Below are 26080 nucleotides of genomic sequence, written 5' to 3'. Positions count from 1 at the left end.
ATTACCATAAATGTCTAAAATTTGGGGCCTGTCTTACAAAGATTTGCAATTGATCTGATCAATTGCAACTATGGAAAGCCGGCAACATCAACATCTAAAATACATTTTTGTTCAAAATACTTTCTAGAAATGATGTATATTCTTATATTCTATACATTCAATTTTCTTGACAATTCAGTATGCTTCTCTTTATTTTCAAAGGACAATGAGAAAATTTCCCCCAAAAAAATTACGACATTGATGAATTTCCATATACTTGAGATTGATCGGATCAATCGTAACTCTTTGTAAGACAGGGCCCTGGTATATTTGTATAATATATCATATCATGTGACCCATGATTGACCAATCAGTGACTAGGATTACCTGTTGCAGGATGCGTTCAAGCTGGAATGCACCAGAGTGTTGTTGAACGAGGTCTTTTGATGCTTGGTTGATAGCTTGGTCTGGAAAGTGATTGATAGGCCAGACCTGAAAAACAAAATTGATATAATTAAATGAATGAATAACAATTTCATTCATTCATAAATAGATAAATAAATAAATATATAAATAAACGAATGAATGAATAAATTAAATGAATAAATAAATAAATAAATAAAAAACAAATAAGAACAAATAAAAAACAAACAAATTCATAAATGAATAAATAAAGAAATAAAATCAATCAATAAATGGAAATCTTTTATGAAATTGAATGTTTGTTAAAATGTTTTCTTACCCTTGCATTTTCCTCTTTGAATGCGACCTGGCCTGTTACATTACGAATGAGTTCATCTGGCAAGGCAGTGCGTTCAACTATGTTATCATTCAGATGGTTTGTCCTACATATAAAAGTGGAATTAAATATACATTTCAAAATGTAGATAATATATCAGGCTAGAATAATGTAAGATATAATGGTAAATGCCAACATAAAAAATGAATAGAATGACATAATGGATTTTCCATTATTGTAACAAAAATAAATACAGTAACCAATACCAATAATATGAATGATTAACTGGAAAGTGTCTCAACTTTATGCAGAACATGAAATTGGGACAAACACCACTTAAATTTGTCAGAAATTACAGATTTGATTGATTGTTAATGTCAATACTTTATCTCGCATATTCAGATGTAAAGAATGATGCTTACAATATATTGCATTCAGATGCACATATCAGAGGGTACACCCCCCCCCCCCCCCCCCCGGAAAAAAATTACTGAGTGTCTTCTGGTTTAAAAGTGATAACCTGTTTATCGCTTGTCAGAATTTTGGATCAATAGGTTCCATTTTGGAGCGATAATCCCCTTTTGTTTTGCTTGTCAGAAAATAAATTAAAACCCTTTCTTTACCCTCCTCATACATGAAATCCTGGACCCCTATTTATCAACACTCATATGATGAGAGATGAATCAGTAGATACACTAGCATCACATATACAAAGAGAACTAAACCTATTGACTACTGAATTGAGTGATTCCCATAGGCTTTGTACAGAGATCATCAGGTTCCAGTAGTCAATGGATTAAATGAGTAATAACATACCAATTGACGGTGAGTTGGATGAAACATTTGAGGCTTCCACGTCCAGAGCAGGTGCAACATGTGATCTGTCCATGACCGTGGCATGTATAACACCTGGGGAGAAAGAAAATAAATGAGTTTTATCTAATAATCAATTGGATTCACTTTGATTATTGACTTTAAAGATATAACTACTTGAAACATATAGCATCCCATACAGTTTCATGAGGAAACAATTGATCCATAATCATTATAATTGCTTTACAGTTCTCAAAAAACAAAGACTGGAAGTCAACACAGATATTTGGAATAGGTCTCTTGGCTGGATGTCACAAAAATTGTTGAAATTTGATTGAATAAGCATTTTATCATTCACATTTATCTACCCCCACAAACATTAGAATCTTATCATGACAACTGAGGGGGAAATTCAAATAATTGCAAAATAATGACTAATCCTCATCTGTATTTATCCATTTTTGTATCTTTATTTGTTTTAATAAATACTCTTTTAGGGACTACCTTGCTTATGACATTCCGAGTTCATAATTCATTTTCATTCAACATTCAGTGGTTAAGATAAATTTTGATCATGTGGCACTTATATATCAATCATTGCTGCCAATTTGAAACTTAGCCCTGTACATTTAATGATCAGTTCTAGATGATGTTGCCAATTTGATACACACCTTCTTCTCCCCATCCCATGACAGAAGGAACATCTTTCCCAGCGAGAGATGTGCCTCTTCTCATGGTGGTCATAATGACTGACATGACGACGTCCATGTCCATGGCACGTATGACACCGGGTCTGCAAGAAACATTCATTAGATGGGCCAATCAAAATGTTCATATTTACAATAAAGTACATGTAGACAATGACAATATTTCTGATTTCTGATTTTGGATTTTGAATTGACATAGAGAGGATGAATTCATCTGTGCATAATAACTGCAGTTTGTTTGATATGGGAGAATTTCAGAATACATAATATAATTCCTACTAAGATCACATTTTTAAAAAATTCAATGAACATTTGTTTAATGTAAATTATGTTTCTGAAAACTTCTCTATGATATGTACATGCAAACTAGCTTATATAATTGAATACTGACATTGTAGACGACAGCCTCTGATAAACCTTCATGACATTCATAATGCTTTACTTTGACGTCTTTTTTCAACTCACCCTTCCACGTCCATAACAGATGTGACATCTGCGAAATCCAATAGAATGACAGTCATGACATGGCTGAGGGATAAAGGACAACGGTCACAAATTGATGTCATTGATTTTGAGATAATAATAAATTTTGATAATCATGTGGATATGTGAGTATTTTCTTATGGTGGTGTTGGTGGTTATTTACCTGTCTGCTATTTAAGCATTCGTTAATATTCGTAAGGCGAGAGAACGTAAGGAGGTGAGGTACGTTCAACTGAATAGGGACATCATATCTAAGAATTATGAGTCGCATCTGATATGTTTTGAAGTCGGAAGTAGACGGGTGGTTACCAGAGACAATAAACAGTAAATTAAGACAATTCTACACCACGTCGGTTCAAGGAAATACAAAGATGTTATCCTTACAATGAGTAAATTAGCACTAATTGGATCATACGTGATCTACAATGCAAAGAGTGAACCACAGTGGACCGACATGACACTTCTTCACTAACTCTCATTCTGAATTTCCCCGATACGATTGTTGGACATCTAGAGATAATTATTTGCTAATTTTCCTGTCATTATTATGCTGTTCAGATTATTATGGTGTAAGGACTGATTCCTCTTCCCTTTTCTTTATACTACACCCCCTCTCTACCTCTTTATCTATATTCCCTTCTCCCCTTTTCCTATTTCTTCTCTTCTTCCCAACCTATTCCATACCATTTCTTTTTCATCAGCCCTTGCTTCCTCATTCTTCCCCATTCCAACCATTCTTGTTTCATTTATGTATGCCAGACTGTAATATATCATATAATTTGCGGAACAAAATAACACCTTTTATATATATAAAATATAAACTCAAGATTTCGGCCAACTTATGTGAATTTACACCTTATCCATTCATATATTTATAATTGCATAATTTATATATGTTGGTAATACCATAATATGTTAGTACAATGAACTCATTTTAAAATCAGAACAACTTAAGTTAAACCACGGGATAGCATATCCCCTCCTTCCCCCTTCTCATTACTCTAAGTATGAATTTTGTTATGAATTGAATTGACGCGTTTGATATGTAAATAATTATTATCTTTTGTTTTATGTTTGTTTATGTATACCTATACTGTATTCAATTTATGTTGCCCTGTATTACGTTAGTTGAGAACTGATAACCTGGGCCCATTATTGTAATTGTTTCCCTTTTTTATGAATAAAAGGTGATTTATAAAAAAATAGTAAGCAACCTGACGACAAACTGCTTTGGGTCCTCTCAGAGGGACCTGGCAATGACAATAAGTGTCTTACTAAAGAGCCGACTCGGAATCAAACCCGGATCACAGATTAAAACAAACAAAATTCTGAAGGACAATGTAAATTTGTCAAAAGATTGGTCCAGGACAGCACCACAGATTGTTATCTTTAACAACCACTCTTTCCTGAATTCCAAACAAAGTTTTTCCAGTCTCATAAAATGAAAAGTAAAATAAAATAAAATATAAATACAAATTTTGTATCAATGTGCTAAGCATGTGACTTCAAACATCAATATTTTTTCATCCTTAACACAAAAATGCCTTTAGCAAGGTATTAATCTGGATTTGTCACTTCATACTAGGAAAAAAATGGGACAATGAGAGAAAGATTAATTTCATTTTTGTTTGTTAACTGCCATCCCGGTATGTCTTTACATTAATCACAATACTACTCCTCAAAGCGAGAATGGTGCTTATAATATAAATGAATTAATTGATTAGGGTAACAGGTTAGGTGATTGTAGAAACTGAATTTCTTTAAGCCAAATTGTATCAACAAATCCTTCACTCTATCTATACATCAATCAACTTAATCAAGATTTTGAAGATTTAGCACATTTTTCAATTCAATTGTGGAGAAGCATTCTTGCATAGAAAACTGCTCACATAATAACAATATAATGCAGATGTGATGTTAATAGAATTCAATATCACCCCTGATCCTTAATAAAAAATTTATACTTAAGACAAGCATTTTCCTAGCTTACCTTTACAGATGCTGTATGCGGTACTTCGACCTTTGCAATGCTGTTTTGAAACATGCTGGGGATATTGACAGCGATGTTCCACGGAAGAGGGGCGGGCCCATTGTGTGGGCCATCAATGGGCTGACCTAAATGGTGAAAATAAGATACGTAAGTTACTTTTAATAAATGATATGTGTTTTAATTGGCACTCAGTTGAATTAAAGGATAGCTTGTGTTGTTTGCGAGAGTAAAAATTACCATTGTTCGTTTTCAAGCTATTCCCATACTATTTAGGTTACATCCCATTGCCCTCCAGTTGCTTTTACATACAAATTATGAACAGCCCCCCCTCCCCCCCCCCCAATAAAAAAGAGAGAAAGAAGTGTTAGGGCCAAATATATCTATGTCCCATATAATTTTTATGTACGAAGTGTGTGTGACTCACAGCAAAAAAAGACTTTTAAATTGTTATCATTTTGGTGATTCTCAAATTTTCCAGCATATACTCATTCTTAGGTGCTTTATTAAAAAAAATCCCAATCACCATTGATAGAATATCTAGTTCTTCCATCTTTTTGAATTTCATTCCAAAACTTGTGTTGATACAATTGAGAAATGATGCAAGAAAATGTAGGCCCACTGAATAAGACTTTGTCAAAATAGGGTAGTGCTGTATCTTAATCATCAAATCCATATAATTGAAGGTTACCTTATCTGCCAAAATACTAGAAAGTTTGCTGAACCAAAGCACTTCCATTAAAAAATATGAAAGTTTTGTACCTCCTCATGTAAAAAATAAATAAATCCTGAAAAAATTGCATACCTGAGAATGGTTCATGAACCCACTTAGTTGTTCTCTTCTCAGTAAATGTCTCAAGCGTGTACTACAAACAAAGAAATGAGAGAAAAGTTTTTCAATTAGTTATAAAATCAGTCTATGATTGAGTATTCTTAAACTTGAAAAAATAAAACAAAAGAATACTTAGCATCTCATTGTCCTGATTATAGAACAGTTTTTTTTCTTTCTCCTTTTTTAAATTGAGACTGGTACAATTAAGTTATGTTATTACACATGATATAAGGAAATCAATATTCATAAATTTTGTATCTAAATAAATCCTTTATCATTTATATCATGTTCATCCACATAAAAATCTTCTGGCTTCTTGATGTCCTCAATTCTGATGCCCCCAAATTAGCCTCGTCCCTGATGTGATGCGACATCATGCCTTTAGAATATTCCAGTCACCAATTGTTCTACTAATGCAATAGCTACAGAAAAATCTGATTTTTTTTTTTACAGAGGTTAAAAGTTAAATAACTCAAAACTTTACGAACAATGGGGAATAACATCTATATAGTACTCAGTGCAAATAACAATCTGCTGGCTCAGATTTGTGAGATATGTGTGTTTAACATTAGCTTTTTGATGTTTTTACCTAGTATTATATTTTTCTTGCTAATGCTGACAAGATTTCCCATATTTGCAATGATTGCTAGTTTTTTGTGGTAGCTCATGTGATCCAGAGTTGGCTGCGTGCTGCATGCATGAACATTGTTTACCAAAGTTTGAAAAGTTGAAGATCAGACAATGTCGGGAGGGGGGGGGGGAGGTGGGGGTTTTGGACATGACAATCCACATCATAATCCTTTATCACTATAAGATTATATGTATGTCAGCTTGGGGTAATTTATAATTTCTCTCACAGTTCGCTAGAGCTAGAAATATTCACCATATGTTCAGCAGAGTTTGCGTGCAAAGCATGCTATCGCTAGCGATTCCACTCCGCCCAGGCTGGCACATGCCGCAGTTATCATGGATGAATAGAATATTAAATCATGAAAATGCGGTCAGCTGCAAAATAACAGACAGGAAAGCTTTATTAAAACTTGAGTTGATAGGCCTATTATTATTAGCATTATTTTCAAAATATTGTAGGCAGTCACACATAATGAATAGTACACGTATTGGCAATAAAGTTCATTACCATTCCACTAACCAGTCTTTCCAAATATTCCCCTCACACACCATAGTGTGTAAACATTGCATTGAACCTTGCTTTCCCTGAGCTTCATTAATAGAGCTCTCCAGAAAAAGAACATTTGTGATGATATACAAAGAAACCATCTATTGTGTTTCAGTGATTGATCTTAATGATTATGCATCGGTTCAGATTGGTTTTATAGTGCCATCTTGAGGCTACTAATTCGCTATAAGGAAATGGCACTATTTGTTATTTCCAGTCAATAAAATCTGTCTAATTTGGAGACATCGTCCTGTATCGTGATGAAAGTTTGCACATAAGGCAGAAATGAGGTATGTAAGTATTCAATGTAATGATGATTAAAGATCTATATATGTTGCAGTGATCAGATTTTCCATGTATAAGTGCATTCTTATGCACAGAACCATAAAAGATAAATCACTGTGCGTACATTACACTCACACAGATTACATTACATTACAGCAGCTGATGTGATGTTGATTCGCATACCAAATGGCACAGGAATGAAATATACATAAATGATAGAATGTAAACAAATGTGTGCCTCAGGTGGATGTACTAATATGAGTAAATTGAGTGCATAACATAAAGAAATTGATAAGAATGATATAAGACTGATTGATTGATTTTCAAAATTTCAATAATTTTAATTAAACAAGTGGAATGCCTCTGGCAGTCTCGCCTGCATTACGCAATTCTATGGAGCGTTGTGGCCCAGTGGATTAGTCTTCGGACTTTGAAACAGAGGGTCGTGGGTTCGAATCCCAGCCATGGCGTAATTTCCTTCGGCAAGAAATTTATCCACATTATGCTGCACTCGACCCAGGTGAGGTAAATGGGTACCTGGCAGGAATTTATTCCTTGAAATGCCACCGCGCTGTAAAAGGCTGCGGGGCTAAAGCCAGGGTAATAATATCCAATTAAGCACATAGGGACGCATTTGGCAGTGATATGCGCTATATAAGCATGTTGGTATTATTAATATTCCTTTAAAAAACAGCTAATGAATAATTATTCACAGAAAAAAACACTAATATGATAATAAAATATTATGTCCATTGACCCAAAATGACCTTTGACCATGATCATGTGACCTAAGACATGTGCAAAACAATAATTCATACTTGATTACTCTTATGTCGTCGATGTTTCATGAGCAAGTACCATAAACTTCCTAAGTTATGATGCCAATTCAACACATACTCCCAACACGGCAAGAGTTCATTGACCTTTAAATGACCTTTAATCTTGGCCATGTTCCTGAAACACACACAGGGTATTCAGGGATACATTGCTGCTCTTATGTCTAAGTTTCATGAACTAAATCCATAGACTTTTAAAGTTATGATGACAATTCCACAAATACCCCCAACATTACCAAAGTTTGCTGACCCTAAATGACCTTTGACCTTGATCATGTGACCTGAAACTCGCCCATGATATTCAGGAATACATAGTTGCTCTTATGTCCAAGTTTCATGAACTACATCCATAACCTTTAAAGTTATGACAATTCCTCAAATAACCCCAACATGGCCAAAGTTTGTTGACCCTAAGTGACCTTTGACCTTAATCATGTGACGTGATACTCAGGCAGGATATTCAGTGATACAATATTACCCTTGTATCTAAGTTTTATGAACTAGGTCCACATACTTTTGAAATTATGACAACATTTCAAAAACTTAACCTTGGTTCAGATTTCGATATTGATTCCCCCAACATGGTCCAAGTTCATTGACCCTAAATGACCTTTGACCTTGACCATGTAACCTGAAACTCAGGCAGGATGTTCAGTAATACTTCATCACCCTTATGTCCAAGTTTCATGAACTAGGTCCATATACTTTCTAAGTTTCAAAAACTTAACCTTGGTTAAGATTTCAATGTTGAAGATGCCGCCGTCGCCGTTGGAAAAGCGGCAGTCTCGCTCTGCAAATGAACCATATGAAATATGGAAGAAAAAAAAAATTACTAAAACATATGGAAAAAAAATTGAATTTTATTGCAGTTTTGTAGGAAATAATTGTACAAAGTAGACAGGATATATACACATATGTATCAATATCATATCTGTATTTTACAATATACCAGTAAAATGCACTGGATTCTCACATTTGGACATAAACCTACCAGTAAAAAGGTGACAATGGAGCCTTAAAAAAAAAAAGAAAGAAGAATTGACTTACATGGAATGCCGCAGTGTGTTTGAGATCATTTATATGGAGGTTCTTAGCTGCCTTTTTACCGTAGCAACAATTCTCTGCCACGAATGAGACTAGTGCCTCCCTGGCTTCATCATCGGTCAATGTTGGGGTTCTGAAAGATACCATGTATCAAACTAGCCATAAAACCACACTTTTACAATTTTGTTTGAGGAATCTGAATATGTACTTTTAAAAAATACAAACATGCTAGAAATCAGCTACAAATAGAAACTTTCAATAATTTCAATACATCATATGAATTTGAAAAAAAAGGAAAGAAAATTGATAAAATAAATTGTAAAACTAACTGGCATTCAATAATACAATAATTTGCAAGCAACTTACTGTTGGATACCAGCCCGTTGTGTAGGCTGGGTAGCTTCATCATAAGAAGGTGGTGGGGGAGGGGGTAGAGGGGCATCCATCTGGTTGTAACCAGCAACTTGATCCATCTTTTCTAAGGGAGGGGCTGTCGCAGTAGGAGCAGCACTAGACTAAAAAAAGAGGGCAATGACATGAAAAGATAGTAAAACAGGCACAATACAGAGTTATTAGCATCAATGCCAGGAACACCTAAAACAACTAGAACAACATCGTTACAAATTAAGTAAAGGTTTAGTGAGAACAGAATCATTGTCTAAATGGACTGATTGGAACAGTCTCCCACAACATTCTAATTTTAATATACATGTAGTTAGCCTTTATTAGTGGATACTTCTTTTAATGATACATGTATTCTGATTTATGCACAGCTAATGATCACACTGGAACAATGTCTTTAAGTGATTTACAGATCATTACCCCGGTCTGGATTGCCTGCATATGGTATACACACAATCTCCAATCCCTAGGGAGTATTTCTAGCCGATTAACTGATTAAGCTGAATAACTTAAATGGATACAAGCTTCTGTACCGTTTAAGGCTTATACATAATTCATATACATCCTTCAAATGCAAGACTTTTATAGAATACTTCCAAGACGCACATACTGGGACAAAATATCAAAAATACTTACAAATTCACTCAACTGATTTGTTCATAAGTATCTTTAATAACTGTAATCAAGGTAGATAAGGTTATCTATTTTGTGGCACTAGTACAATTAAGAACTTACAGGATTATCAGGATTAACTTCCACATCATCATCTGGTATTTCTCCCTTGTAAGAAGGTGTGTCAGTCTCCTGTACTCCAGCTCCAGCAGGAGCACCTTGATAGGATCCCTGAAACATTAAAGGAAATAAACAGAATAGACGGAGGTATTAATGACTCATAATATCTCTGAATGATTAGAGGAAAGAAAACAGAACAGAAAGTGGTATTAGAATTTTCAGGTGCTCTCAAAGGAGCAGTTTAATAGGCTTACTTAGAGGTACATGCAAAGAAATAGAAAATACTTGGTATTAATGAGTCTCATCAATGGGCACCTCAATACTGGAGGTACCGTACAGCAAAGAAATAAAATATAGAGTCTCAACTTCAGCAGGAGCACCCAAATTTGATCTGTGAGCACCAGCAGAAGCACCTAAATAAGCTCATTGAAAATGAATGAAACCATTTGAAGGAAATAAACAGAAAATAAGTTGTATTAATGTGAGTCTGCAAATCAGCATCTCCAAGGAGCATCTCAATACAATCACTGAGGGAAGAAAGAAAAAAATAGATAGCATATAAATAAAAACATTTGGGAAGGTGTTTAATCAACATTTGCCATCTGACATGCATGAAATTATCCCCTGGGGCCTGTTGCATAAAAAATTTTACCCGAGAAAACTCTGGTAAAAACTGAAAACTAAGGTTAGTCTGATTTCTGCCACTGACTTTAACAAGGGGCAAAAACTCCAGTAAAAACAACCTGAGATTTCTCAGGTAAAAAGTTTTATGTAACGGGCCCCTGGTATCATCAGGAGTCACCCTAAGTTTCTCTTTCATCTAATGTCTTTCACAAGATAAGCATTTTTTTTAAATGAGAGGACACAACATGATGAACTACTTGTCATATTATTACAATGAGCAAACGAGAGATGTTTTGGGCTATATTTTCATTCTCCAAAGGGGTGACTTGTACTTGGGTAACATCACAGATCTTCTTCGCATTCATTGCCAATGAGAAGATCTCCACAGCATTAGTGATGACATTCAAATGCTCAAAACTTTCTTAAATTGCTTGTCCAATTTTACTAAAACTTTCATTCATCTTATTGCTATGATTTTTCAGCTTTTTTTACACAAGTTTACTTGCTTCATTGAGAGTTTCATTCTCCAGTAAAGAAAAAATAATTATGCACACAGAATGAATGATACACTTAATTCAGATATTAGGGCTAAAAACTAGAGCATAAATACCAGCTCTACCATTTCACTATCACAGAATATGTATTTTTCAGCTCACAAGTTTACCATGGTGGTCACAAGCTCAAATTTACACTGATAATCTATGTCAATATCCCCCACATAGGTATTTTGCTACATTGTAATCAATCTCTGATGTGCTTTTCACACTGCATTTCCTTAACCCCGGAATATCCTTAACCCCATACTATCTTTTTTTTTTGGTTTCACACTGTGCCTCCATTCTATTTGCTTAGCCGGGGTTAACACCTTCACCCTGGACTATTGCTCAGCTCATAAATATTGATGATTTTGCCACACAGCGCGTGATTAACTGCAATTTCGACTTCTGTAATTGGCTAATGCTTAGCCCAACTTTTCCTTATCCTGGTTTCACTTCACCCTGCATCTCTTAGCACTGCAATATGGCGCTAACCCTGCTTTTTAGCAGGCCCAGATAGTACCATACTGTTTACCATGCTAGCCCACTTTGCTAAAACGTAGTGTGAAACTGAAGTGGGCTAAGCTTAACCCCTAGAAATCGGTGGGGCTAAGGCACCCCCTTATCCCCACCTATTTCCCGAGGTTAATGAAAAAATGTGCAGTGTGAAAAGCATGGCTCCCATTTTACAGTGAAGGTTTATGAAGTGCCAAAGAAAACTTTGCAAGGTCTAATCAGTCTTCAAGATCAGTGTAATTTGCCGTCTCTGAAGAATGGTTCTCAAAAACCCAGGAATACCAAGAAAAGACTAAAAACTTTTCCAGCAAGATCACTTTGGACATCAAAAATAGCTGAAAGTTTACTAAAAAAACAATATGACTATTGAGAGATCATTAAAAGATTGTTCTAGATCTCTGAAAATCTGACAAAAAACACTGAAAGAACTATCCAAGGCCCTCTAAGATAGTTTTGAAAGTCGAACCAATACTCGTTTTGTTGTCTTGCCAAACTTATACTCATCCTACACTACAGTGATCTTCAATATTATTTCACTGGTCTTTCAACTGGTCTTTCAAGGATCTCTCAGCTCCTGCAGCAGCCTTTCAATGATCTTCATATAATGAAAGACTGTCCAAAGATCATGGGAAGACTAACAAGACCTTCGAAGGCTCATTGAGAGACCGCTGATACACTGCTGAAAGATCACTGGAAGACCATTTTCCCAAAGGACCAAGACCACTGAAGGATCAGTCTGGAATACCGGTACTGGAATATTTTGGAGATCACTGAAAGTTCTTCAACAGACTACGTGTATTTCACGATCCAGAAAGTTTCATGGTCCTTCAGGATCTTTCAGTAGTCTTGCTCTCTTTGGAATGGGGGTTTATAACTATCAACTTTGAGCACTGAAGTGACATCTTGGTTCCATCTGACTTTTCATTTGTTTCTTAAAATTTCCTTTTTGATAGGAAGTTCAACATGTATATAGATTCTGGCAAAGACACCATCTGAAATAGAAAGAAATAACAAGTACCTCTTGGAATCAAAGGTCAATCAAAAATCAAATAAAGTTGTTTACTTTCTGTTCATATTGTTTCTTTTATCATTCCAAGTCAATTTGAATGATACCCCTAGTAAGAGATAAATGTGAGTAAATAGAGATCGGATGTACAAATGAGATTAAGATTTGGGAAGATGCATGTGATTCAATTACCGTACTTGCGAAGTTATATTAGGAAGTTTTATACTTGCATCTTGACTTTTATACATATGGTGAATGACGTCAATCAAGACACTGCACATGCACCACATTCTCTCCTCATCCATTATCAAAATCAAGATTGTAAAAACTGTGATTGTCATATTATCACACAATGTGTACTTATGTCTACCTGTATGCATACATGACGTCATTGCAAGCTGACTTCCTGTAGCTGACTTCCTTCTAGTGTAATATAGAAGGACTACATTGACACAGATCAGTATACTGACACATGGTTCTTATCCAAAAGATCTTAAACTCCATATCAATAGTGGCCTTTGTCCTTCCACCAACAAAAAAAATGCTACAGATAAACACACTTCAAGTAATAATGTATTTCACTCAAATCAGGTTAGTCAGCCTTTGAATCTTTAGGATAATCTATGTGCAAAAGAGCTTTTCTTTGATTTGTGTTTGTTTACGCAAAACAATGTAAGACCATGTACATGTACGATGTCATATTAATTTCACATTTAATAGCCTCCAAAGAAATAGCAAGACACACACACACAAAAGAGTTATACTACACACCTAATGGCCCGAATTCACAAAGATGGTTTTGAATATAGGTTTCAACAGGCCCCACAGTAAAATAATGTAAATTAATATTAAAGGTCAAGTCCACACACCAGCAAAATGTTGATTTGAATAAATAGAGAAAAATCAAACTAGTAATTTCATCAAAATCAGATGTAAAATAAGAAAGTTATGGCATTTTAAAATTTCGCTTATTTTTCACAAAACAGTGATATGCACAACTCAGTGATATGCATATATGAGTCAGTTGATGATGTCCATCACTCACTCTTTCTTTTGTTTTTTATTGTTTGAATTATACAATATTTCATTTTTTTACAGATTTGACCATAGGGACCGACTTGACTGATCATATAGTATTAAATAATGCTAATTCCACATGTTCATGGAGGAATTAATCATTGTTTTACTGGACAATGAGGAGAAAATTAGAATGTTTCATATTTCATATAATAAAATACAAAAGAAATAGTGAGTGGATGACGTCATCAGTCTCCTCATTTGCATACCAACCAGGATGTGCATATAACTGTAAATTGTGAAATTAAGCGAAACTTTAAAATGTTATTTTACATCCGAATTTGATGAAATTTTAAAGGAGAATGAAACTCTTGGAGCAAGTTAGCTTTTGTGAAAGCAGAAAAATCAAAGAATAAGATCAACAAAACTTTGAGTAAAATAGGACTAGCAATAAAAGAGTTATGAGCATTTGAATGTCGAGATCACTAATGCTATGGAGATCCTCCTGTTGGCAATGCGACCAAGATCTGTGATGTCACACACGTACAACTCTCCCATTTGGACACTGAAAATATACCCCAAAACATCTCTTTTTGCTCATTCTAATCATATGACAAACGATTCATCAATGATATAATGTTGTGAAACCTCTGTACTTGTCATCTCATAAAGAGAACACATCACCTTGTGATAGACTCTATAAAAGTGAGAATATAAGTGAAATAAGTACTAAAGTAATGAGGGAGTTGTACGTGCGTGATATCACAGATCTTGGTCGCATTGCCGTTGGGAGGATCTACATGGCACTAGTGATCTCAATATTCGAATGCTCATAACTTTCTTATTATTCATTCAATCTTCCTCAAACTTTCAACAATATGTTTCTTTGATTTTTCTCTTTGATATGGATTCAGCTGGTTTCAAGGGTTTCATTCTCCTTTAAGTGTTAAGCTTGTTGGATTTTTCTCTTTTTATTCAAATCAATTTTTTGTTGGGGGTGGACTTGTCCTTTAAGAGTTGAATTTACCTGAGGAGGGGGGTAACCACTGGCACCCTGCTGTGGAGGGGGGTAACCCTGTGCAGGTGGGTATCCAGGTTGCTGTTGGGGTTGTTGGTATCCAGGCTGTTGAGGGGGAGGGTAACCTTGTTGTTGGGGAGGGGGGTAACCCCCTTGCTGCTGTGGAGGATATCCCTGTGCTTGTGTGTACATTGTGTTGTTACCACTGCAATGAATTGACAACAAAAAAGTCTTAATTCTCTACCAGTACGAAGCACAAAGCACTGATAAAAATGATTCGACCCTGCAATTTGGCTTATCACTATGGATCCCACTCGAACTAGTTGAATCCTTGTTATTACTTATTTTCACAAAATTACAACCAAACAAATGTGCATCAGATTCTTTTGTTTCAATTTACAATAAAAAAAGAAAAGGGAGGCCTACATCAATAATGTGCTGATTTTACAAACCAGATGTCTGGACATGTCTGTTTGAAGAAATGTGAGACAAAATATTCAATTCTTGTTCTTTGTCTTTTTCTTTTGACTTTTGAGCACATTATTTCTTTCTATGGCAGTCAAGTCCTTAATACAGCTTCACTGCCCCCCTTTGGAGAAGCAAAATTAAAATTTTTAATGTAAAAATGCCATTAAAACAGAGGTGTGCCCCCTCTTTTGAAATTGAAGACCTTTCTTTTTCTTGCTTGTCAAATTTTTCCTCCGAAAAATTTGCCCCCCCCCCCCTTTGGAAAATCCTGGATCCGCCCCTGTACAGCTTTGATCAATCAAGAAATGAAGGTGATGTATTTTGTACAATTTTAAAATAAGTTTTACATAATCAGCATTCTACTATAAAAACATCAACTACTAAAAGTAAAAAAAAAAAAAACATGCCATCATAAGCTCTTCATCATGATTTTAATAGGCCAGATGAGCTTGCGACCCTCAAAATCAGTTCAGTCAGCTCTTTCTTCAGAATCACTTGTCCATGCCCTCGTGAAAGCTTCTCAACAGCATAGTACTATTTGTACAATTTCATCCAAATTCACAACATACAACATGTATGAAATTGTGTATGTCTATATGGTACATTGTACCATATAGGCATACATACATGTACACAATTTCATCCAAATCCACATGCACTACCTGCAGCCCTACACCATACCATGATCCATGATTATACATGCTAACATGGGCATGCATGCAATGAATTCATTATCATAACTTCATCCACCTTGAGAATAGTGAGAATATATCAAACAGCAGTATAATCTACATCCATTTATACACCATCATCTGGCAGGACAACAGTTTGACTTTCACTAGTTTCAGATTAAACTTACATTATTTGTCTCACACAAATTCCTTGTCATTCACCTAAACTTTAGAAAACACAATTGGCCTTGGTTGGGTGGACTTGTTTAGGAAGGGACTCCCTGCATAGTGCTGTACAAATTGTGTGTGCACCATACCGAACTGGAAGAGGAATGGTGGCTAAGGGTATGGTTGTGTGATGCCAGCATGATGTATTGTCACGGTTATTTATAGTCTGCAAACACAGACTCTCAGCAGCCCCAGTTGGGCCAAGGTCTGGTTTGGATGGCAGGGAGGTGGGAATGCATTTAATTTTTTATAAACAAAGCCTTATCCAAATTCTCCCGTTGGTAAATATAGGCCTAACCACATTATCCTCATTATCTTTATTAAAACTCAGCATCTGTATATTGCACCAAAAAATATTTTTCTTTAAAATTTTCATTTACAATTTTCCGGTCCATTTTCTTTCACTCTGATCTGATCACACCCCTACTTTTTTTTCCACTCTTTTCAAATTTATGTTCATTAAAAATAAAAAGATGGGGAGCTGGGGGGGGGGGGGTGGGGGTGGGAGATATATTTACATGTACCGGTACCAGGAAATACTAGCATTTCCTGGTAAAAAAAAGTCAGTAAAAGTAAGCTCTCAAAGGGATATTTAATCAACTTGGTAAAATTACAAATTAAACAATATATTCTAATGGATGGGAAGTATTTCTTCCTACTAGATCCTATATATATGATCAAGGACAATTTGATTAATCTAAAAGAAATTGGAGCAATCCACTGTCTAAAAATCAAGGTTCACCAAACACTAGAGCTTGAGAGCACAAAGTGCAGGACCACATGGTATCCAGTGGTATGTGAGTTGTGACACATGGAAACCAACCCTTCTGTTCCTATATCTTGCTCAAATTGTCAATTTTTATTCACCACTTCGACATTCAAAGATTAAGCTGAGCTGTTAATTACAGACCCAAAATAAAAATAAGCTACTATCTACTCTTTGTGGGGTTTAAAGAAAAAATATACTACCTAGTTGAATTGAAATTGAATTGAATTAATAACATATGCAAACTGATCAGCTGTAACACAAGCCTAAAAATTTATCAGTATAATTGCTTCTTAAAAAATACAAAATAAAGGATTTTTAAACTCTTGATATCATTTTCTTTTATCTGCAAAGTGCCCTTTGTGTAAGTTAATTAATTTGGAATAGGCAATGTGCTGACCTTATTATTCATGAAGCTTTACCAAACATTCAATTGATTTATTTTAAAAAATTCAGACTAGTACAATTGAATAGACCTGCAATGGATCATTCAAGAATTTATGGCCAATGCACACAAGACCTCTACTATAGCTATGCTATCATCTATGCTAATCCTGGAGCCCAGATACAATAAGTTCTGCATTCATTGTTGTTCATTCCAGCACATGAACTGGCAATTTTGTTTGTTGACTGACTGACTGTGCTCTGCCTTGCTCTGCCTTGCTCCAATTTTTGGGCTTGTTTATCATTCTTCTTACATCACCGATATCATATTTGTCAGCAGTTTGCATCATGTATTGAATGATCATGTGTTATCTTTCAACTGGAATCTGCAAATTCTGATTATTTATGGCCTGTCTTGAACTTCAAATTTCTCTTCTTGGCAAGTAATCTGGAACTTTTTATGACTAGTCCCATACAGGCATATTGGTGTTATACTTTTGTTACTCTTCAACTGACTATTTCATATTGCCTATTCTGGGACTTAATCAAGTGAGCTTTTATACCAGCATTTTAGACAATTCAAATCCAGATGAATGCCATTACGCATCTTGAAACCTGGAAATTTTGATTTTCTTATGGCCTGGGCTGGCTGGACATACTAATTCTTCTTATGACCAGTCCCATGTAATCACAACGGTGTTGGATTGTACCTCCTCCACTTACTCCTTTTGTGTATTCTAGATATGTACTGAGTCTAAACCAGGTAACATCTTTTGTTCCTGCATTTTGGACAATTCAAACCTTGATTTCCTTTGCACTCTACTATGGCTAATTCTACTGGTCCTACCCGTAACTTGCGATCTAATTCGACACAAAAGTTAGGAGACACTGAACCCAGTATTCTAAATCAGATTGATGATATCGTTCAGAAAGCTGTTGAAAAGACGATGGAGAGAGAAAGAGCAAAGATGAATGAAGATATTGATAAAAGAATAGGAAAGCTTACGGAACTTATAGAGCAGAAATTAGGCTGCCTGCATGATCTAGAAGTCTTAATCGACAATAAGCTCAAGCAACTTCATGATGTTCAACTTTCTTTGGAGAGTGACAAAGATCGAGTCTGTGAGCTGACCCGTGACCTTGATGAACTCCAACAGTATTCTCGCCGCAACAACATTCGTATCTTTGGGCTTCCAGAAAAACCTGACGAAGACACTGATCATCTTGTGTGTAGTGTAGCTGAAAGGATTGGTATACATATCTCACCGCAGGATATAGACCGTTCCCATCGTATAGGGAAGAAACTCACTCATGGATATGAATCTTCATCAACAGATAAAGTGCCAAGAAATTCCTACGCCGGTGCTGCTAGCAACACCCAGGAGAAGCCAATTCCACCCCGCCCAGTCATTGTTAAGTTTATCTCTTACAAATCCAAACTGGCTTTTATTAAGAATCGACGTAAATTAAAGGGATCTAAAGTAGTAGTATCAGAGGACCTGACGAAAAGGAACGCCAATTTGCTATCACAAACAGCTCGCAATGAAAAAGTACGCTCGGCCTGGACAATGGATGGAAGAATATTTGCCTTAATCAAAACAACAAATGGCAAAGAAATACGTAAACTCATTACATCTCACACCGCTCTGTCAAACCTGTAGTCACAGGATTTTGCAATTTTGTAGTCCCAATTCGCTGACACTACCAGGTAATCAATGTTCTGCATCTGAAGGTTATTTTTACCTTGAACCACTGCATCCATGTACTGTTTGCAGATTTATGTTTTGAGGTTTGATATTTAATGATAATTTTGTATACATACATGTCTATACTTATATCCATATGTATCAATCCACATCTATCAATATCAATATTTTCGTACAGGCTGTGTGACCTTGATCCAGTACATGTACATTCTTGTACCGGTAACTGTTTTTTTGTACTTTAACATGCCTTTGAGCTGCATGTATGATACTTATTGGTAGTATTATGTTTACATCTACATCAATATCAACCTGCATATCAACACCAATAACATCCATGAACATCAATAACTACATCGACATGTATATCGATATTTTAAGTCTGAGGTTATATTTATTGAGTGTACTGAACTTACATATATCTACATCAACATGTATAATAACAGCAACTGTACATCAATACCTACATCTATCTACGGTATATCAATATTTTTGCATCCAGTACATGTACATCTTTCTAGATTGGTTGTTTGTGCTTTACGCCGTTGGTAGCACTGTATTTACATTTGTACATCAATATCTATATATCAACACCAACATGAACATCAATAACTATAACTACATCTATCAATATCATTACTTAATACATATGTCTGACCTTGATCCAATACACTTTTGCATTGTTTGCTTAAGTACTCATATGCCTTTGAGGTATGTTATTTATTGACTGTATTGTATTTACATTAATCTACATCAATAGCTACATGTATATCAACACCAATACCCATGTACATCTACATCTATCAATACTTTGCATGTAAAGGGTGTTTGACCTTGATCAAGTACATCCTTGTATTGTTTGTTTGTTCTTGATGACTTGATTGCATTTTACTTACATTTATCTACATCAATTTATCAACACCAATATTTACGTACATCAATATCGATATCTTCAATATTTTCTTAAGTTTAAAGGCTGTTCTACAGTGTACCTTGAATCAGTACATCCTTGTAATGTTTGTTTGTACTGTACATGCTTTTGAGGTGTTATATTTATTGATGGTATTGGGTTTACATTTATCAACATCAATAATTACATAGATGTACATGTATTTCAGCACTAACATCCGTGCACATCAATATTCACATATACATGTAAATATCAATATTTCTTGCATTGCCATGTAATGCATGATTAACCTTGACGAGGTACATGTACATTGTTTATGTGCTTGTACTTCCATGTATGCCTTTTGAGGTATGAAATTTACTTATAGTATTGCATTTACATTTATCGACATTAATATCTCTGCATACTAATATCAACACCAACATCCATGTACATCAACATCTATATCAATATTCTTGCACAATATATTAAAAGGCTGTTTGACCTTGATCCATTACATCCTTGTATTTAATTGTACAATATGCCTTACATATTTCAGTGTATCTTAAAAGTATAGACATCCAAGAATATTACTGCGTTATTCCAAGCTGTGTGTGTTATTTCCAGAAGATAGGTCTTATTAATAGCTCCCTTTTTTTAACTATGTATTTTGCAGATTCTAGTCATTATATTTGAAAAGACACATTGTTATAATTCCTATTTTCCATGTTATATTCCTTATAATTCTGCATTTGTTTGTTTGTTTTTATTTGTTATCTTTAACTGTTGTTGCTCCCCTCTTAGTTAGGTGTTATTCAATTTTTTTTTTTTCTTCTTTCTTTGACTTCCATTTATGTACCTACATTTACATGTCTAGCCGTACATCATGTTGTACTTGTGAAATTATATGTGACCGAAACCATAGTCAAGCTGACTCATATGATTTTATATGTTCCATTTGCAATGGAAAACTCCTTCCTTTTAACCATATTATTGAAGATGATGAGTTTTTATGGGCACTACAACAGTTTTTTCATATGAATAAGAGTATTCCATATGCTAATGTTCAAAATCTTAAAATCAACCCTTTTGTAATGCATAACAACCTCAAAGACGTTCATTATTCTCTCAATCTAAATGCACAATCTGTAGAAGATATCTCACAGGATGAGACATTTCATTTCCCAACAAATCCATGTTCATATTATCTTCCTGATGATTTTTGTAATAAATATAATAACTCTGACGATAGACTATCTCTATTACACTTAAATGCAAGGAGTCTCTGCTCAAATTTTAGTAAACTTGAGGAGTTACTGACTTCCCTTGATTTTTCGTTTTCTGTGATAGGAATATCAGAAACATGGCTGAATTCTTTCATGTTAACGTCTATTTATAATATATCTAATTACTCATTTGTTCACACATGTCGAGATTCCAAGACTGGTGGGGGTGTTGCCTTGTATATTTCCGAAAACGTTGAATTCCTTGAAAGACCAGATCTGACTGTAAATAATTTATTTCTTCAAACTGTTTTTATTGAAATTGTCAATGTTAACTCTAAGAATATAATTGTTGGGAATGTCTATAGACCTCCCAATACAGAAATTGACTTGTTTTTACATGATATGGATTCTCTGCTTTCTAAAATACACAATGAAAAAAAAATACTATACTTAATGGGAGATTACAATATCAATTTGTTAAATACTGATAGACACACTAAAAGCAAAGAGTTTGCTGATAATATGTTCTCATACAATTTATTCCCAGTAATCACCAAGCCTACACGCATATCATATAAATCTGCTACTATAATAGATAATATTTTTACAAATGCAATCCAATTTGAATATGATAGTGGGCTACTATATTCTGACATTTCAGATCATTTCCCAATATTTTATGTTGCAAAAAAGTTTAATAATATTTCGATTTCAAGGGAACCCCGCCTGAAGAGAATGATAAATGATGATGGGATCGATTGCTTAAAAAAGAAATTGAGCTGTCTAGACTGGAAACCAATCTATGCATCCAACGATGTCAACCATGCCTATGATCTGTTTTACTCAATTTTTTATGATGCTTATAATGAATGTCTTCCTACTGTTAACAGTAAAAAAAAAAAAACACGATTTCACAAACCTTGGATTTCTTCTGGCATCTTGAAATCTATAAACAAAAAAAATATCCTATATAAAAATTTTCACAGATACTCTGGACCAGAAAAGATTAAAAAAAGGAAAGAAGAAAAATACAAAAGCTATAAAAACTGTTTGGTAAAAGTAATTCGGTTTGCAAAAAGAGAATATTATAATAAAAAATTTAACACCTTAAGAGGTAACATGAAGAAAACATGGCAAGAAATTAATAACATATTGGGGAAAAAAGCTCAAATTTCTCTACCAACCAAAATGTTTTACAATAATGAATCTTTTGATACCAATCAAATGAAATCTAATTATTTCAACAGATATTTTGCAAATTTGGGCAAAAATCTTGCTCAAGTCATCCCTGACCCCCACACAGAGTTCATGTCTTTTTTAGGAGACAACAATATTCATTCAATGTTTTTTAAACCAACCAACATAAATGAAATACTAAAGATCTGCTCCTCCTTGAAATCAACGTTTTCCTGTGGCTCTGATGATATTATCCCATCTATTGTGAAAAAATGTATTTATCAATGTGTCCATCCACTGTGCCATATATATAATATGTCTCTTGAATATGGTGAAGTTCCTAATGCATTTAAAATAGCTAAAATTGTTCCAATTTTCAAAAAGGGTGATCGTAAAGACATTGTTAACTATAGACCAATTTCTGTTTTACCCATCTTCTCAAAGATACTAGAAAAAATTGTTTTTGAACGTTTGTACAGCTTTTTGAATCATAACAATATATTAATCTCACAACAATTTGGTTTTCGTAAAAGATATTCAACATACATGCCAATATTTCACATGTATGATCGTATAATGCAAGAAATAGATAAGGGTAATCTCACCATTGGTATATTTTTGGATCTCTCGAAAGCATTTGACACCGTTGACCATGACATACTTCTTAAAAAAATGAAACATTATGGGATAAGAGGTCTCGCTCTTGATTGGTTTGATAATTATTTATCAAATCGCATGCAGTATGTTGTGGTCAACGGTGTCAAGTCAACTTTCAGTCATGTATCACACGGCGTTCCGCAAGGGTCTGTCCTCGGCCCCTTGCTTTTCCTTTTGTATATCAATGACCTTGTAAATTGTTCCTCAATTCTTAATTTCATACTCTTTGCTGATGATACCAGTATTACTCTTTCTCAAAAAAATATTATTCCTCTCATTAACACCATAAACATTGAACTTCGTAAAGTCGTTGTCTGGCTTCAATGCAATAAACTTTCACTGAACCTTGAAAAAACTAAATTTGTACTATTTAAAACACAAACTAAAAAAATTGGTAATGACATTCCTCCAGTTATTATGGATGGCAAGATTATTTCCCAGGTATCAAATATAAATTTTTTAGGTATCAAGATCAATGAATTTCTATCTTGGAAACCTCATATTGATGAATTATGCACTCGTTTATCAAAAAGTACTGGTGTCCTCCGCAAACTTAAGTTTATTTTACCCAGACATGTATTAATTTCACTTTATAATACTTTGGTTTTACCCCATCTCACTTATTGCTGTATGCTATGGGGGAATGGATTCAAAACACATTTACATAGATTATTTCTTATTCAAAAAAGGTTAATCAGAACAGTTTGTAATGCACATTTCAATAGTCACACAAACAAGTTATTTCTTGATTGTAAAATATTGAAAATTTCTGACTTGGTTCTTATGTATACCTATATATTTATGTACAATTACCATTCAAATCTCTTGCCAAATATTTTTGATAATCTCTTCAACACAAATGCCTCTTTCCATTCATACTTTACGCGTCATTCAGCAGATCTTCACCAATATCTTCCAAAAACTAAAATTTCCCAAAATTCTCTACGTTGTAGAGGAATTAAGCTGTGGAATGATCTAAATAATGATATTAAACAAAGTAAAACCATAAATAAGTTTAAAATACTCTTGAAAGTTGAATTTTTTGCTCAGTATAAAAACTCCTGCCAATAGCACACTGTAGGTCACTATTATTTATAATTATTACTTCTAGTTTGCTTGTTTGTTTATTTCCCCTATGTTAGCCCATTGTTTTTTTTTTTTTTTTTTTTTTTTTTTTTTAATTGTATTTCAATGTTATTTGTTGTTCACTCTTTATGTACATGTATGTATTATATTAATTTGTATTTGATTGTACCATGGTGGTGCCCCACTCACAAGTTTTTTTTAATGAAAACTTCTAGGGGCTCCCAATCCCATGTTTTTACCTAATTTGTATATACCTGTATTTTTATGATTGATTGATTGAAATAAATTTTGAATTGAAATTGAATTGAATTGAATTGAAATTGAATTGAATTGAATTGAATTGAATTGAATTGAATTGAATTTGAATTGAATTGAATAAGTAATTTGTAGAACTATTATTCTCGTTCAAATGAAATTAAATTATATAATTTTTTCTTTTATATTTCAACAGTTAATGTTCACTTTTCATTTCATGAAGCGAGAATGATAAATCATTTCTTAACCTGTATGAGAAAACATATGAAAAACACAAATCAATTTCAGATCAGAATTCAGAATCTGAATATCAATTTAACATCATTGAATTTTTGGTTCAACATCTGATACTATATTAGTGCTACTGCCTGGTCGATCGTTGGAATAACTTGATTAAAATCATACTACCTAGATCAAGATCTACGTGCATAGATTCTACAGATAAAAAATTACCCTTTCAAACATAAAATTTAACAGGGGGTTCAGTTTTCAAGTTCAGCCTGCTTCAGGAAACCTCGTAATTTGTTAGACCAAAGTTTCATGTAGATCTCTCCATCAAAATCTATGACCATAATATACCTACCCTTCCAGCATTGGCTGTCTTTCGTCTGGCATCCCGATCTAAAGATTGTATAGTTACAGACTCTAAATTATTTTTGTTCTTTCACGCGTCCTGTGGAGCGATTGTGTCATTCGCGAGTATGAGAAAATGGCATCCCGCGCCCGGTGAGTTCTGGGCATGCCCGCATGGATTGTGGTCCAAGAAAGTTCTCTTTATCTTTACACGTGGATCAGAAAAACCGGCTTTATAACTCCTGATTTTGTTGGTCAAGAAGTGGGATGTATTGATGACGTAAACGGCAATTTGTGACGAGAAATGAAATCCGGGTTGCCAACTGAACAGATTGTGAATAAAAAGTTCGCGTTGTGTTGCAAACTCTGTCGCAAACATATGACTTTGTGTCACCTGACTACAAAAGTAGTATTGAGATGCCACGCCCCCTTTTTATCAAGCAGCCTCAGCTCTTAATGGGAACAATGCAAATAAAATGATACGTATACTAAGTGATAATAATATCAGTCTTGATATAAAATTAAAAGGGCAACAAGCATATAAACTGCGTGGAAAAGAAAGCCAGGAAGAAGAAATAAATCAAAGAGGAGAAAAAAGTGACATGACGGGAAGTCGGGAACGGTTTTCTCAAGTTTGGAAAGTATGCAAGAAAGCTGTGGCAAATTAGTCAATTGCCATCAAACTATTATGAGAAATACATAAGATGAAGTCACATATTATACAGCAGCCGTACGGCGAGACGAAAACAGCCATTTTAACATTTCATTTTTGTACCAGATACATATAGCGGGACATATAGGTTGTTTGAATAAAAATGAATAAAACGGCTCCTGTGTTTTCGACCCGGCGCCGTCATGTGACTGACGTATTAAAGGTCAAGTCCACTCCAGAAAAAAGTTGATTTGAATAAAAATCAAACAAGCATAGGCTCTAACACTGAAAATATCATCGAATTCGGATGTAAATAAGAAAGTTATGAGATTTTAAATTTCGATCAAAAAAAGAAAAAAAGTTTTTATGTATAACTTATAGTAACAGCAAATGAGAGTCGATAATGTCACTCACTCACCTATTTCTTTTGCCTTTTTTGTTTGAATTATACAATATTTCATTTTTTAAAAGATTTGACAATAAGGACCCTCTTGTTTGAACCACAATATGTTAAAACAATGACATATACACATGTTCAGGATGGAATAAAACTAATTCGTTTCACATAACAATGAGGGGAAATTAGAATAAATTCATATTCATTAGGCCCTAT

At 34.4% G+C, this 26080-nt stretch overlaps 1 protein-coding gene across 4 annotated transcripts in view; it reads right to left on the bottom strand.

Moving 5' to 3' along the window:
- The window catches only part of LOC129257266 (protein SSUH2 homolog), a 28616-nt gene extending 3433 nt beyond the window's left edge, over positions 1-25183 (bottom strand). Inside the window, exons 1-12 of one of the 4 annotated variants that reach the window (XM_054895549.2) lie at positions 24826-25183; positions 14743-14938; positions 10020-10127; positions 9249-9397; positions 8886-9015; positions 5514-5574; positions 4712-4836; positions 2704-2766; positions 2203-2324; positions 1535-1627; positions 722-824; positions 367-471 (exon numbers count right to left, since the gene is read on the bottom strand). In XM_054895549.2, the coding sequence (XP_054751524.2) occupies positions 367-471; positions 722-824; positions 1535-1627; positions 2203-2324; positions 2704-2766; positions 4712-4836; positions 5514-5574; positions 8886-9015; positions 9249-9397; positions 10020-10127; positions 14743-14938; positions 24826-24857 (1287 nt within the window). In that variant the 5' untranslated portion in view covers positions 24858-25183. Of the gene's footprint in view, positions 1-366; positions 472-721; positions 825-1534; positions 1628-2202; positions 2325-2703; positions 2767-4711; positions 4837-5513; positions 5575-8885; positions 9016-9248; positions 9398-10019; positions 10128-14742; positions 14939-15863; positions 16271-24825 lie in introns of those variants that run through there. The other 3 variants (XM_054895550.2, XM_054895551.2, XM_064097039.1) reach the window with 3 other exon arrangements.
- Between the last annotated feature and the right edge of the window lie 897 nt (positions 25184-26080).

This window comes from Lytechinus pictus, chromosome 3 (assembly GCF_037042905.1).
Source record: "Lytechinus pictus isolate F3 Inbred chromosome 3, Lp3.0, whole genome shotgun sequence".
In the NCBI taxonomy this organism is placed as follows: Eukaryota; Metazoa; Echinodermata; class Echinoidea; order Temnopleuroida; family Toxopneustidae; genus Lytechinus; species Lytechinus pictus.
The sequence above is the reverse complement of the archived record's forward strand: the minus strand, read 5'-3'. Positions and strand labels throughout refer to the sequence as shown.